The 16814-nt window shown below is 33.8% G+C and overlaps 1 protein-coding gene across 1 annotated transcript; it reads right to left on the bottom strand.

The window, feature by feature from the left end:
• Window positions 1-1205: 1205 nt before the first annotated feature.
• Window positions 1206-16606, bottom strand: LOC138694739 (uncharacterized). Its single transcript, XM_069818743.1, has 7 exons — window positions 16496-16606; window positions 15895-16068; window positions 14019-14227; window positions 9465-9618; window positions 7224-7492; window positions 6409-6624; window positions 1206-2393 (listed from the first exon to the last, which is right to left on the bottom strand). The coding sequence occupies exons 1-7, from the start codon at window positions 16545-16547 to the stop codon at window positions 2340-2342; spliced, it is 1128 nt and encodes a 375-aa protein (XP_069674844.1). The 5' UTR covers window positions 16548-16606; the 3' UTR covers window positions 1206-2339.
• Window positions 16607-16814: the final 208 nt, after the last annotated feature.

Raw genomic sequence — 16814 nt, 5'->3', positions numbered from 1 at the left:
CATCAAAAAAAAGTTTTGCATCACCTCAGTCCAAAAGTTTCTGAACCTTTACATAAAAACGGAAGAGAGATATACAAAAGTAACATATCAGCTTTCTTTATTGCATGAATAGTCTGTATATAGTATATTTCAAAAAGAAGAGAACTCACGGTTCTATAGTTCAGGAACTCTTGGATGCAAAACTGTTTTTGATGTGTGGGAGTTGAGCAAGTTTCAATGTTCTGTGGTGCTTGAAAGCATAAAAATTACGCAATATACAAAATAATGGCTGCACCCTTGAACTTCAATTCCATGCAAATTTTGCAAGCTGTTTTCTCACACTTCTTTCTCCAGCACATTTCGTCAGGTTCGAAATGTAAAGGCTCTTACAATTTTGATGCTGTGAACATGAAATTTTTACTGCATATTCTATATGCTGTGGTAACAAAATAGCACATGAGTTTTATGATTAAATGAATACTTTTTAAAATAAAAAACCAAATATTTATAGTGACAATGGAAAATTTCTATTTTTAGTTATGCAGTGGTAATAAAATTTTTCCCCCCTTTTGTAATAAAGATATAGGAAAATTGATGTGTGATGTTTCCCTATATGCCAGTGGCCTTGCAAAAAAATTTCAAACATTTTTCTCAAAAATTGAGTAACACATTTTATTTTGAAATATGCAAATTTTTCAGAATATTTTTAACTCAGAAACTATTTGACTCACAGAAATGAAACTTTACATCATTTTCTATCACACAGTGATTTTGTACAAAAAATCGAGGATGTAGCTTGAAAAATGTAGAAAATAGAAATTTCACCCATCACCCTCCTTAAGTAATCTAAAGAACATAATCACACAACCCAAAAATAATACTGGGAAGATATTAAAAGTATTATCATTTCCACTTCAGGGTTTGGATATTTCCCTGTTCGATTTCACAGCAGATCCTTTCATATCTTTTTTGGTCTTCCTGATCGTCAATATTTGTATGCTACCCTGACCGGTCGTGTGGAATTTATTCTATTTAGATGTTGTTTTTGGTTTAGTCAATATATTCCTAATTCTGATCACAACCCTTAGTTCTTAAAAATGTAATTTCTGTGTATGTATTCTTATTTGCATTCCATTTATCACCATTTTCCATTACCATCATTATAGTACAACTAGCATAGTCGTTGACTTACAAAAATTTAATCCTAGTCTTTTTTATTTTCAAAGTTCATGTGTAGAATAAAAAAAAAAAAGACATAAATTTACACGAGAATGAACAATTGTTAAAAGGAAAAAGAAAATCAAGAAGAACTTGAAGTAGAATTTTTGTGAAACAAGATGCTGAAAAACCACAAACAATAGTGGAGTAAAGGAAGAACAGACTGTTAATCCAACTCTGAGTGGTAGATTATGAAAAAGATCGTATTTTAAGAAGAGCTCCATTTTTAAATACTGGAAATATAATTTGCACTTCCTATTCATGTAAATATAGTTTAATAGTAAGGAACAATATATATTATGTAAATAATAGTTACTTCCTAATGTGACCAGATTTAACTTTTATGCTAAATATTTTATCAATTTACCCCACACTTTTAGATCATTTCACAGAAAATGATTGTGAACCATACACTATGATAACGCACACAACAAAATTCAGTTAAATTCGAGTACTCAATAGTTTCCATGGTAATGGTATAATATTGTTGCTTTTAATAAAGAAGCAACATGATTAACAAATTCAACGCTTCACAGTCAGTCTTTTTCGAAAACGGTGTGCTCAGCCAAATATGTCAGTATTATACACAATCTTTCTCTAAGAAATAATACGAGTTATATATCAAAGAGAAACTGTATGGAAATTGAAAATTAGAGGGAAAAAAGAAGATTGTAAATAAGGGATCTCCTTATATATGCAATGCTTATTTCACTTAAAGAGGAAATTGGACCCTTCTTAGATGGGGTTACCCTTATGATATTAAAGAATTTGTTCAAATAGATATAGGTACAATTTACTGATATCCTTTAACTAGGTTATTAGTCTTTTATGTTGGGCACCTCTGAACTAGAATATTCAAGGTCTACAAAACATTTTCAGTTTTGTCAGTATCTTTCTTGCTCTGCACAAGAATACAATCAGCCTTAGAACCATATTTTCTTATAACGTGAACATTTTAAATGCTTCCAGTCAATATCCATAATCATCATTAATAAAAAGACTGTGGTATTATTTGGTAACACACTACAAAAACAAAAATTAATCACCCAGAGTTTCATTTTCATCACAGGCTGGTATAGTAAAGTACTATAGTAGGCCAACAGTCGAGTTCAGCTCACAAGGCTACGTCTCAGCTCACATCATCACAAGAGAAGTGACCGAGGGAACAGGTTCATTGCTATATAATCTTTGATGATCTAGAACAGAAGAGAAGAAAATGTTTCATTATAGTATATATGCATATAAAAATAAGCAGTGCAATGTAATGTAACCTTTTCAAATTTGCACCAGCTTCAATATTTTGACGGCAACGAGAACGAGAACAGAAATAATGTTAAAATGTATTTAAATGTGAGTGTTCACAATATTTAATTGTGAATCTTCACATTTAAATACATTTATTTTAACAATATTTCCATCCTCGTTCTTGTTGCCGTTTCCGTTCCCGGTTTATTGTGAACCAGCCTTAAATCTCCACAATTGGACATCAAATGCAATTTGTGGCTAGTTTATGCAGTAGGAGCAGAGCTGCATTTTTCCTGGCTCTGTTAACAGTAATGATGAAAATTTTTCCGAACATTTCTGCTAATTAGTAGGGACATCAATTTTTTTTAGAAATATTTTTTCACGAATTTCAAATTGGGTAATAGAGTTCAAATTTGTGTACCTATGTATGAATGAAACTTGTTCTGTATACACTATTTACGATCACAATTTGTCGCGAATTTTGCTTGTTTTTCGCATTTTTCTTTGCGAATTCGGCAATTTTTTTTGTCGCTGAATCGTACATTCATTGGTCACGAAATTCCATTATTTTATTTTCGACAATGAAACATTCAAAATAAGGTACGAAATTAATGGGTTTGTCTTTCATGTTTTATAACATGGAAAGCATGACTGACCAGCTGTGAAAAATGAAAATTTGTGTCATGCATGCACAGTGCTTAGGTTCGTTACACATTAACACAACAAGAAGAAACGTATAAAGATATTTGTGCGAGATCGTGCGTATTTGCTTGGTTTCTGCACAAAACCAATCCGCGGAAAGTCTAAAATTCCACATTCAGTATTCCCAACCTAACACACAACAATTTCCCTCTTCTTACCGCTTAAGTGACATATTGATTTTACTGCTTTAGGCTTTTAACATATTATTTTTAGAGACGTTCAATATAGTAATAATTATAAATTGGAAACTTACGACTGCAATTTCACCTAAATTGCACTGTTAATGATTGTTTTTAAATATTTGCAAAAATTAAGTAAACTCTACATCTCCACTAAAGTTACTGCATTCGTGATGCAAGTAACATTAAGGAAGCCGTGAAAAAATCAACAAGATTCCAGACTCATCATAGAATGGGGGAAAAAAAAGACAGACGTATCTCACGGCCTGCTGGAGTATAGTAAACACAGAAAACATTTTAAAGCAACAATGTTGAAGATAGATTTTTTGGTTTGCAAATTTGCCGTCATTGAACAGAAACCAAAATGGAGATTTCATTGCAACTAATTAGAAATTCCTCTTTCAGGTATGTAATAAACGATCTTCGCACAAAATAATGTACGATACACGAGCGGTATGTTTTCTTTCAATTCTCGGAAATTAAAAAAGCTCAACTATGTTTCGCTTTTTCAAACTTTTCCTTGAACATGAAAACTTCAACATACCGTTCTTGTAACGCATATTACTATTACCATATTTTCAGCAAGAGTAGGCAAGGAAGACTAAAGAATAATGTATTTTGATAATTTCACAGCCAAGCAGCCTGTTATAATATGCAAATGAACACAGACATGTTTTTTATATTCAGATAACACTTTTCTCCATCTAGAGCAGTGTTTTTCAGCCTTTTCCAACATGTAGCACACTAAAGGTGTAATTTAAAATCACGCGGCACACTTATTTAATCTAACCAATGGTTTCGAATCAAGGAGGAATTTTGAGGGTTTTAGGAGGGAAAATATTACTGAATATTGACTTGTGCCTCATACACTGAATATTGATTCTTGTGGACTCACTTTTTTACTACTCTTTTCACTTTTAGTCTTCCAATTTACTATAACAACCTTTACTACAGTATATTAATTTTCTCGCAGCACAGGGGTTGAAAATGGCTGATCTAGAGTGTAAATAGTATTACTGATATTGGTTTCTTCATCAAGGTCGGCATTTTTCTGCCCACAAAAATTCTCTCTGGGTTAAATTTGAATGGAGCCATGTCATACTAATGAAAAAACTAAATTACTGAAGTTCTACAGAATGCAATGATCAATAGTGATTGTCATGTTTAAATTAAACTTTTTTTTTTTTTTCATGATTTACATGTTTAAATACCGACTTTTTTCACGAATTACAGTAGTTTTATATATCAACTTTTATGTATTTTATTTACCATTTTACGGTGTTTCTACTTATTAGGCATACTGATTTTTTTTGTTTCATAATCATACTGATAAAACGATCAATTTTGCTGAAAATTTTTCCCTTATTAAGCAATTTTGGCTCACTAAGTTTTTAAAAGTCATGTTGAGGTTGAAGTTCAGATAAGTTGAATAATATATAAGAAAAATTATATTACAATTTCAGTCAACAACTTATTAGATTGGTGCAAAAACAAGTTTTGTTACAATAATCACATTATAATTCTTGGTAGTATCCACGAATATTTTCGATTTTACAAGAAATCATCATCAGGTGGAAGCAATAAATTAGACAAATTGAACACAAGTGAAACACAAAATATAAAATGCATACATGAATAAAACCCCACCATCCCTAATTTGAAAACTTTGCCTAAAACCAATAAAGCAACTTTAACTATGAGACTCGTTAACAGCATGCAGGCTCCAAACCACAAAATTAATAAATTCTTGTTACAATTTTGAAAAAAAAAAAAAAAACACTGTCAATAGAATATAAATATACTCTTCTGAATTCACAACAATTGATTCAACAATTAGGTACTACGCAACTAAGGCGGGACCCTTCGTGGCAGAATGAGAAACTCCGTGCTCGCTGCGTATGTTTACTGCTGGAGTGTCATCACATCCAATGCCTAGTGTTTCAATCTGATCGCAATGCTGCATGTAGGGAGACGTGTGTTTCGTAGCCAAGCGCGGAGCATTATTTATAATGCCATAAAGTTTTGTGATAAATAAAAGACAACTGGTTTATTCCTACCTCTGTCGAAGACAACAGAGCGTGCTGCACCTAATGTGAAGTTAAATAAAGAAACAATTAGTAGAATCAGAAAGGAAAGTAAAGAATGTGAGGACAAGGGTGTAGAAATATCGACACCAAACAAAGTTAGATGACCTCCTGCAAATAAGGTTGAATTAGACGACATGGACAAATGTATCATAAGAACAGAAGTTCATAAATATTATAGTCTATACAAAGAGCTTCAAACATTAGGAGAGTTGCATAAATTTTGTAAGAGAGGGATAGGTTTTACAGGGTGCAAGGAAACTTTAAGAAAACTCATACTATCCATGGGTTTTTCATTTAAAAAATGTAAAGATAAAAGGAAATATCTAATAGATCGCTCTGATGTAGTAGCCTGTTATTTACCTAGACGAAACATAGTTCCACACCCATTACACTGTCCACAAAAGTTAGCAAGACGTAAACGTGTCAGGAGTTTATACAAATAGCAGTGCAGGTCAACGACTTATAGTAGTCCATGCTGATGATAATGATGGTTTTATACCGGGTGCTTTCCTCATTATATGATGTCAGGAGTCCGGTCACTTTAAAATGCTAAGGTAAGAAATGTATATCAAATGAAGTATTGTATAAAATACAGTACCTACATTAGTTTACGTTACTTTCGATTCATGTTCCCTCCTTTACAAACACCGATGTTGTGGTGTTTTTTCTAAATAGATTCCTATGTAAGCATATGATAAAATAAAACTAAACAATAAAGTTAACTGTATATACGAACATATAACATATAAAGCGTGTTAATAATAATGAAACAAGAGCGCAGTTCAGCATGTGCTTCATTTTGCATCTGATGCGGACTTTACAGCACGGCCTGTATTGTGAAACGAATCGCAGCACCACCAAACAAAACGGTTCCCGCCTTGGTCGCGTAGTATGCTAATGGACAAAATGTCCGTGTACCAAATGAAGATGGGCTATATGACTGTGGACAAACTGACCTGGAATGGACATAATGGAAGTAAATATTTTATTCTACTCACCTCCTGTAGTTTCTCTCTGGTGATCTGTGGTACTTGCCAAGAGAATCCAGTGCTCTCTAATTTACTAAAATCCAGGTACAGGTGCTTATTATACAATAGTTCTTGGTCAATGTATGGTGTCAGTGGTGTATTTTCCACTCCACTTTGAGCACATGCTTCTGCCCATGGCCCAAGATGCTTGTCATTTACTTCGTCTACTAAACTTGCCATATCCAGCTATTGGAGAAAAATGTTATATTTAAAAATAAAGGCTGATTAATTTTTTACTAAAATTATTATATTTCATGTTTATCACTCTCAGGTAAATTGATTTGTAAATAGTGAATATGAAAATTCAACCAATAATTTAGAAGAAATCGTTATACATAAACAGATGGTATTCCCAAGATCACATTTTCGGTATCAGGGAAACTGGAAACATTTCTGCGAAAAACTCGAAATGTATTTTATCACGTAAAGCAGTTTGCTAACTTTTGATTAGCTATGGGCCACAACTGCATAACCACCTTCAAAGAATTATTTTTCTGACATTAAAATTTCTCTCATGTCCAGAGGAAGGGAAGATGCATATGGAACAGATACTGAGAGGAAGGTGGATTGGAGAATATTGGGTTTGCAGTGAAAAACCTGCCCTTGGACAGAAAACTATGAATGAGTTAATGAATTATAAACTTTGTATTCAAAAAACATAATTCAGGATTTTCACATGTTTTTCTAGGACTTATGGCCCTTGAAAATAAGGGGGAGAGGGGATTCTTCTCATTGAGAATATTATAGGTAACAGGTGATTTCATTTTTAATTGACGAAAACATACCTTATACATTGATAAGCGTACAGAACCATAGTAATCATGGTTAATGTTAAAGATCTCAGATACCAAATTACTGATCATTCCTTGTGTAGTATCTCCTCGGTCCACAATATTGTAAATTTGAGATAATGTATCATCCCTTAATGCCAAATACCAGATAGCTCGACACAGATCAGTAACATGAATTGTGTTCATCTTCATGTCTTTGCCCCATAGAAGCCTCATCATCTCACCCAGATGTTTGTATACTGCACCAATTACGAGACGAGGTGCTGAAATCAATAATATTTTACTCAAAGTTAGATACAAATTATGTCAGCAAAATGAACTTTCAGGTCGAAATTTCAATTGTTGAAAAATGTTTTTTAGTATAGTATAGTTTTGTATGCAGTATCTACCCAAATAGTTGTTCATAATAACGACAGTTTCTCAAGCATTCCATTCCACACAAGTGATTTCATGAAAACTGAAATTAAGCAAATGTCTGTCACAGATACACTGTTATATATAATAATAAATTGTTGTTATTTTCTAATGCCAGGCGTTTGACAATAAAGTCATTTGACCTCTTGCACTCCAATATTTTTCAAAGATATTATCATGACCAGCCACTGAAGCACAGATTTTGAGGTGTTCCGAATCCATTTCTTGGTTTGAGTTGCACAATGGACAGTTAGGGGACTAAAAAGTAAGTGTAATTTATGCAAGTTGTTTAATGTTTTACAATGTTTGAAGAGGTAAACTGTCTACAGCTGATGTGAGAAATTAAATATGAATAAACAAATAGTTACAACATTGATACAATATGCAGCATCACTTCAAATAACACATTTGCAGCATAATTTTTACACAGTATTCATCCATTAATAGCTTTAACTTATCTGCTTAAATAAATTGTGCAAATACTGACAGAAGGAAGGCATGATGAACGAGTCAGAGATTAAATTCCTTCTATTTAACTATGCACAAAATTTGATAACTCAATCCCAAGGGAAAAAATGGAACTCCCTGCATCAAAATCCACAGTTAATTCCCGATTTACCACGAAAATCGTCTGTAGCTGCATTTAGATTGGCAACAGGCCATGATTGTTTGGCCAAACACCTGCATAGAATCGGAATATATCAGTCCCCTAACTGCCCATTGTGCAACTCAAACCAAGAAATGGATTCGGAACACCTCAAAATCTGTGCTTCAGTGGCTGGTCATGATAATATCTTTGAAAAATATTGGAGTGCAAGAGGTCAAATGACTTTATTGTCAAACGCCTGGCATTAGGAAACAACAACAACAGCAACTTAAGCTTTCAAATGAATCTCCGAAGTTATTTGCATATTGCAATACCTAAATATCTCTAAAAATTGATTTTGCTGGTTGTCCGTTATTGCATAATTCTGTCCATTTGTGTTAATGTGTAGGTGAGTGCATGAATGTGGAATGTACTGTACAGTAGTGGTAAAAAAAAACCGGACCGACCCTTGTAGCTGATTTCAGAGCCTTGTTCACTCCAGAGCACGATAGACTGGTAACTAAGACTTTCGTGGTTCGAATCCTGCCTGGGAAGGAAACTATTTTTTGTTCCTTATTCAAATTTATTCCCAATACTTTTCGATTGCACCAATATTTTACTAATTAATTAAATTATTATTCCCAGAACATGAATTTTATCAGCTTATTTTCTTATGGCTTTCGAAATGGGCTACGTCAGCAGTCGAAACTACAACAATTTCAATAGATTATTCGCTATCTTGTGAATGCGGGTGTGGCATGCGCAGTGGCTCATTTCGGGGAATTCGATTATTCCATCAGTCAGGGTTTTTTTGCCACTACTGTACATAGTTAACCATTATTCTGAAATGTATTGTACTTTTGACATTAACACACTCAATAAAAAATATAGTCAATTCATAACTTGTTTTTTACATAAGAGTGACCCAAAATATTGTTCATTTTCAACTTGAAATATGTAAGATATAGGTTACTTAACAAAATATCAATTTTCGTTAGTAGTATAATAAAAATGTTTTTTATTGCAGAAATATATACTGAATGTTTCGCAGAGACCATTGATATGCGACCTGTTCTAGGCTACTCGCGTGGCATTGCACTGCATAGTAAAAGTTTATTTTATAACAAACTTACAAAGTGAAGCATCTCTCTTTCTAGAAGGTAAACAGTTCAATTTTTTTCTTGTAATAAATTCAGGTTTCTATATGATTTTTACATCAAGGTTACTTTACTTACCTAAGCCATGTCGATCCCCAATTCCATAAATAATTGCTGGTCTCACTACGGTAAATCGAAGGCCTGCAATATTATGCAATTCTTCTTCCACCTGTCTCTTAAATTTAGCGATATATGTCCATGGATCTACTTTCCCATCTTCTTTATGAGGAACCTAAAATAAAATGTTCAATAATACATAAGCATACCATAGCAGAAAAGAAAAAGCAAACATACCTTTGCAAAGAGTTCCAATTTACATTAGGTTAGAGGTCAGCAATCTCGACATTGAATACATAAGAAAGCTGACACACTCACACTCGCATTTCAGTTTATATCATTAACTCTGCATTGTAATATGTATCAATGGCTCTATTGGAGAGTGAAACTGATATGTTGCAAAGAATAGGAAAGCATAGAATTGATTTGATGTAATATTGCAGGAGTTGCAGAAATGTTGAACAAAAGAGTAATTCACACACAAAAATAAGAAAACTGTAATATATGCAAGTTTTTGACTCCTTAGTAGAAGACTTTCAAGTTGAAAGTTACTACAGTGAGAATGGTAATCATAACAGCACAGCAGTAATCACTTTTACAATGTTAGAAGAGGTACACTGTCTACAGTTGATGTGAGAAATTAAATATGAATAAACGAATAGTTATAACATTGATACAATATGCAGCATCACTTCAAATAACACATTTGCAGCATAATTTTTACACAGTATTCATCCATTAATAGCTTTATCTGCTTAAATAAATTGTGCAATACTGGTAGAAGGAAGGCATGATGAACGAGTCAGAGATTAAATTCCTTGAACTATTTAACTATGCAGTATTCGAAGTCTGAATATTTATTTATCTCTCAAATGGCGAATTTTACATGTATTTGTGCCAAGTCATTTATGTAGATTTTACCTCTTAACAGACAAAAAGTTTCCCTTCATTTTCTTTTCAAGCAAAATTTTTGAGTCTGAGAGAAATTTGAAAGACATGAATCCGAAGGCTCCTTGTTCAGAAACGAAAATTATTGATCCTACCAAGTGGTGGGTGGGGATATTCAGAAAACGATTTTTCCAGTCTGCCTAATACACTCAGGGACAAAAAAAACCGGACACTTTAATATTTGCTGGTATTTTGCAAAACATTATCTTCTCATACAATATTATGGTAGCCATCTGTTGTTATGGAGACGTGTATACATTGTTGATTTGTTGATTGTTTTTTGTTTTATAAACAAGCCATTACAACCAAATATTCCAATTTTGCTTTCGGAGTCTCAGCTATAACAATTTTGTCTCAACCATTTTGTGCTTCATTATCGTTATCATTTGTTATTTCTTTATTTTTACATTTTCTGAGTTTAAGTGGGGTTGTAACATTTGTCTTAAAACAAGATGCGACCTGAAGATGTGGCTCGAGCTGTAGCCCTTTACGATGATGGACGCAGTGTACGTTACATTGCAAATGTTATGAATATGGCTAGAAGCACAACCCATGATGCCATAAAACGGTATAGAGAGAGCCTAGAATATACCAGAAGACCAGGTTTGGGTCGTCCAAGAGCTACAAATCCAAATGAAGACAGGGTATATGGTGTTGAGAGTTCTTAGGGAGCGCAACCTGCCATCTACTAGTGTAGCCCAGCAATTTGTTAACATGCATGGACGCTCAATTTCGGTCAAAACAGTTAGGAGGAGGTTGAAAGCAAGTGGACTGATATCAAGTAGACCTGCAACTGGTCCCAGACTTCTCAGGATGCATCCAGTTGAACGACTGCGTTTTGCAAATGATCACAGGGATTGGAGAAATGGACAGTGGAGCTGTGTTCTGTTCACCGATGAGTCCCGTTTCAATCTGTGCTCACCTGATGGACGTGAAAGAGTTTGGAGAAGGAGGGGAGAACGATTTTCACAGTGTTGCATTTCCGAAAATGTGCCGTATGGAGGTGGTGGAGTAATGGTTTGGGCAGGAGTGTGTACGGATGCTCGTACAGAATTGGTTTTTGTTGAAAATGGAAGACTAACAGCTGATAGGTATATAAATGAATGTTTGGCTGATCATGTTGTGCCATTTGGCCAATTTTTAGGCGATAATTTTGTTTTAATGCATGATAATGCACGGCCGCATATTGCCCATGCGGTCGGAGATTATCTCCAAGAAGTGGGAATCCATATTCTTCCATGGCCAGCAAGGAGTCCAGACATGAATCCAATTGAACACGTGTGGGACATGCTGGGACAGCGTGTTAAGAATAGACGACCGAGACCAGAATCATTACAAGAGTTGAGGTGAGCACTTGGCAAAGAATGGGAACTTATTCCTCAAGAAGACATTGCTAACCAAATTGAGAGCATGCCAAGACCTATGGATGCAGTTATTCAAGCCAGAGGGGGTAATACCCGTTACTAAAAAGAGTTTTTAATGTTTAAGGCACCATAAAATGAAAAAAACAGTTAGACCAAACGATGCCATAGTTATACGCCCTTTGTAATTTTTTGTAAATTTTCTCATCAGAGATTTTTTTTTTCAAATGTTGTCGTATAAGGTGCTAAATGAAACATTATTTTGTTTAAATAGGTTTTGTTTCATTTTGAAATAATTGGCAACAAAATACAAGCAAATATAGAAGTGTCCAGTTTTTTTTTTTGTCCCTGAGTGTATTATAGTGGTGTTTACTTATGGATCACTTTTTGTGGAAATATTCTCTTCTCTCATTTAGACATGTCGGCATGAAACAAATTCAGTGGAATAGTGTGCACATGGATTATTAGAGTAACTTTGTACCACTTCCTATTTTCTAGTGACAGTGTTTCTTCTGTTTAATCTTTTTGTATGCTTAGTTTTACTGTAAGTGAAATGTGTCTGATAAATGGAATTCTCTCACTATTCACGTCTTAGAAAATTATAAATAAGGACACAATTGATTTTATAGAGCTTAAAAATTAATCTTTTTTGTTCATGTCTGAACATGTGAGGTTTGCATTTGATTAAATATAAATTACAATAGTATAAAAAAAATAATGTAAACAAATGAAACATCAATTACTTGAAATGATAAAATTGTACAAAAGTATTTTATAATAAAAAGTTAATCTCAATTTCCTATAATATGTAGACACTGCTAGAAAAGTCGCAGTGCATTGCTCAAACAAGGAGTGGCTGTTCATATTCCCTAAAAATAATGGTCTAATGCAGACATGCCCAGTCTAACCTTCAAACGAAGTGCAACAGTGATGTAGAATCTCAGAATACCATGCAGGCATACACATAAAAGATATTCTACATCACTGTCGCACTTTGCTTGAAAGCTAAAGTTGCCCCAGCTGGGTACGCCTGTTCTAATGGATGCAAAGGGAGGATTAGGAAGACTATGTAAAAGTGGAAGAAAGAATAGTTAGCCAAAAAAAATTTTTTCACATAAAGAGATACTGGCAATGTGATATTTTTATCAAATTTATCATGGTCTCGGGGAAAGAAGCAACTTTTAATAGCTGTGTACTGTATATTTTTTAATTCCCATCTGCTCCCTGAATACTTAGCCATTGAAACTGAAGATGTCACTTGCCTTTCAGGCACCACGAAGTGGACATGATGATGCCACACAGATATATTCCCTAACTTCCTTTCTACACTTATCTGTCTGCCTGTCCACTAGTTCATTCTCAGCTGTCTGCCGTCGGGGTGAGGGAAAGGGGAATGCTGTTTAGTTGCAACATCGCACTTTGGCTCTGCACATTCCATGTGCTTTACTAGAAACATCATAAATAGCATCTTTCTCTGCGACCACAACAATTGCTAATATTTTGTAATATTGCAATACATTATAATCTGCATAATTTCAAAATTAAATACTCATATTAAAAAATGCAAGCATGATTATTGCCACACCTTATGAAGGCAATGCAATCTGTTTAAACTAACTGATAATTTCAAAACAAATAGACCTATATAGACACTCCCTTGACTTATGTAGGTGAATAGTTCTACAGAATGCTATGCAAGTCAGGTTACACCCTAAACTAGTGCCACATGGCAGTGAATAATGAAGCAAGTTAAACTAAAGAATAAGTATTGGTGTAATGTCTAATGTTGTATCTGTACACTATAAAAGCAATAATAATAATAATAATAATAATAATAATAATAATAATAATAATAATAATAATATCATATGAATACAGGAATATGAATATACGAAAATGTACAAGATGTAGGAAAATGAATATGAATACAAATAACATAAATGTAAATATAAATAATATAATTATAAAAATCATCATTCTAACACGTTATAGTCATGTAAGGACTATTTCATCTGCAAAAATAAATAATATAAATAATAAACTAAATGTATGTAAGAGATTTTACTATATATGTTCCAAGCCTATGTAATTATATAGGATCAACTAATGTAAGACAGAATCATTCATATTTCTTGTAACTCTCGAGAAGTTCATCACCATTTTTGCCATCAAAGATGTCTCATTCCATTGGGAAACATTGTCTGTAAACCTCTTTAGATTCATTTCATGTCAGACGCAATGAGCACACACTGTGCATTGCACTTACCTTATCAGATGAGCACATATGTCCACTGGAAACCTCGACAAATCTCTTGACATTCAGCTTGGCTGCCTCGGTAGCACAGTTTAAACTAAGCTTAAAAATTCCCTCTTTGTACACAGGGTCAGTCTGCCCTGGTTTCGTTTCACATGCGCAATTCACTACATAATCCCAACTACCATCTTCATCCGCAGCCAATGCTGATTGACAGGATGCTGAAATGACACATTTCATCATTAACATGTTCATATTTTTTAATAAATTATAATACATATTCGTTTGTTCGTTATTTGTTTTCTAATTGATGCACGTTTTTAATTTTTTATATGTAGAAATATAGAGATTAGTTTGAAAAGAAAAAACATTTTTATGGCCAGAGCTTTGAAAAAAACTACCAGGATATAGTAAAGGCAAATTCTATTAATGGTCACACGCCCTTGAAGCAGATAGAGTTCTATACACATTTCTTGCACAGAATGCCAATATCAGTCAAGAAAAGTATAAACGAGGATTATCGCTACAATTTTATCACTTCCCTAGCATTTGTTTCTTTCTTTGCCAACATTTCAAACTGCAAATTCTTTACAGTACTATCAAAATGCTTTGCGATCGTCATTTGTTTCCCGCATAGACAGTCAACTGAAAATGACAGCTCCGTTCAAATATTTTCGTGAAGCTGACACTAGTGAAATAGATTTTTAGTAAGTCAATATTTTATTGTATTAGAGTACTTTATTTCTTCTAATCTTTATATACTTTCTTCTAATCATGTAGTAGTCAAATCCCACTCGAGTTTTGATTTTTTCTCGATAAATCGAAGCCTCTAGTGAGATTACTGTTAATAAAATACTATTCTGTAACATATGTAAAGTGAAAGTGGGAGTAGATGATTTTGATTGTTTAACAATATGTTGGTTATAAAAAAAAAAGTATCTAGAGCAGTAGTCGGCAAAAATTACAACATACTGTATCAAATGCAGCCAACAATACACAGCAAAGGGGAAGGTAGGAGGGGGAGGACACCCAAACTGCTTAACACTGAATGAATAAGTGATGGCTAAAGGGAGGGAGTTCATGCCTTACCCCGCCATCCTGCTTGTGTATTAAGGGGGTTGACTCGCAAGTCACAAAATGCCGACCACTGATCTAGAGTATCAATAATAAGAAAATTTCTCATTGTTAATAGTGCAGAAAGAACATCCATAAGTAAAAGCTCAAAAGCATAATTTACATGCCAGTATTTATTATTACAATGAATAAATATGAGTTTGCTTCCAAATTATTCAGCTATTTTCTTTTGTAAATTTCATTTCATATATTCTACAGTGTGTTCCAGCGATAAGTACTGGTTTATTTGTCAGCCGCTGGGCAGCACAGTGCTTAAGTGACCACCGGCAACCGGGCCCTTAAGCTAACAGCGCTTCAGCAAATTAAAACTTACATACATACTTACTAACCATAATATTATGTTGTATTTAACATTAAAATATTAATTACAGAATTTTGTACTCACCCTCATGACAGTACACAAATCGGAATATTAGCTTACTCCAAGAAGTGTGGGAACACTAAAAATCAGAGTGTAGCCCTAAGCAAATAATCCTCGCACAATTGAACAACTGAAAGATAACATTCGTGACGCAATTAGACAAATCAGTGCAGTGGAGCTCATGAATGTGAACGATGGTTTTTTAAGGTGATGTGAACTCTATACAGCACAAAATGGTCAACACTTCCAGCAGCTACTGTCATGAGGGTGAGTATCAGGGAATGTAAAATGCAACTTAAACAATTTTCTTAAAATCATGTCAGAATGCAAAGAGAACACTTGAAAAGTATTTTAGATTTTGTAACAGTTTCAATAGGAAGGGCTGAAACATACCTGGATTTATGAGGTTGGCACTTTTGAATTGGACTTTGGGATTGTTGAATAAGTGTTGGTGTTTCTCGTTGAGCCATGCAGTCTGAGGAGGAACTTTGTCCACAACTCGCACTGCTGATACGAGGTCATTTTCAATCAGGTACTCTACAAGGTTTCTTCCAATGAAACCACAACCTGTAAACGCAAACGAAAAGTATCAATATATTGTTTGTTAAATCATTAAATTAAATTACATAAATATTACCTGAAAGCATTGAAGACCAATTAGAGATTTATATTTACAGGCTACAAACAAGTCTTACTACTGCGACACGTACCAATTAGCAAACAATATGCTCTCATATATGGTAGACAAATGTCACAGCTCTTTATGACTGAGGCATGCGGGTGACTCATTCTTTCTAAGAGCTCGTGCAGGTGTTAATAATGAACACATTAAACATTATACCAATAGCATTCACTTACATGAAAGCAATGATTTACATACAAATTATTTACGAAATAAGTGGTAACGTGAATTGAACAACTTTAAAATAATTTAACTTAAAATATTAATAATTATTGCATAACAAAGAATTTATATTCAAAATTCAATGCATACCTCCCAATATTACCACTCGAGGTTTTGTCATATCTCCAATATCTGCCGCCATGACGACACCCACCGGAATCGGAAGTGGTTTTAGATAAATAGTACACCATAGAGATTGTTTGTTTCAGCCCTGGTTCCAATCTCGTTTCTAAAATATGTTCAATTTTATAAGACAGAAATAGAAACATCTCATTATTAAATTTCCTCAAAGTAACCATTTTTAATTATTTTGAATTATCGGCATTTCTCACAGTCAACTGCCTCAATAACCTCAAAAAGTACACCATTCTCAAATGCATTATCTTTGGAGGAAAAGTAGAGACATATG

The sequence above is a fragment of the Periplaneta americana genome, chromosome 2, assembly GCF_040183065.1.
Source record: "Periplaneta americana isolate PAMFEO1 chromosome 2, P.americana_PAMFEO1_priV1, whole genome shotgun sequence".
NCBI lineage: Eukaryota > Metazoa > Arthropoda > Insecta > Blattodea > Blattidae > Periplaneta > Periplaneta americana.
The sequence above is the reverse complement of the archived record's forward strand: the minus strand, read 5'-3'. Positions and strand labels throughout refer to the sequence as shown.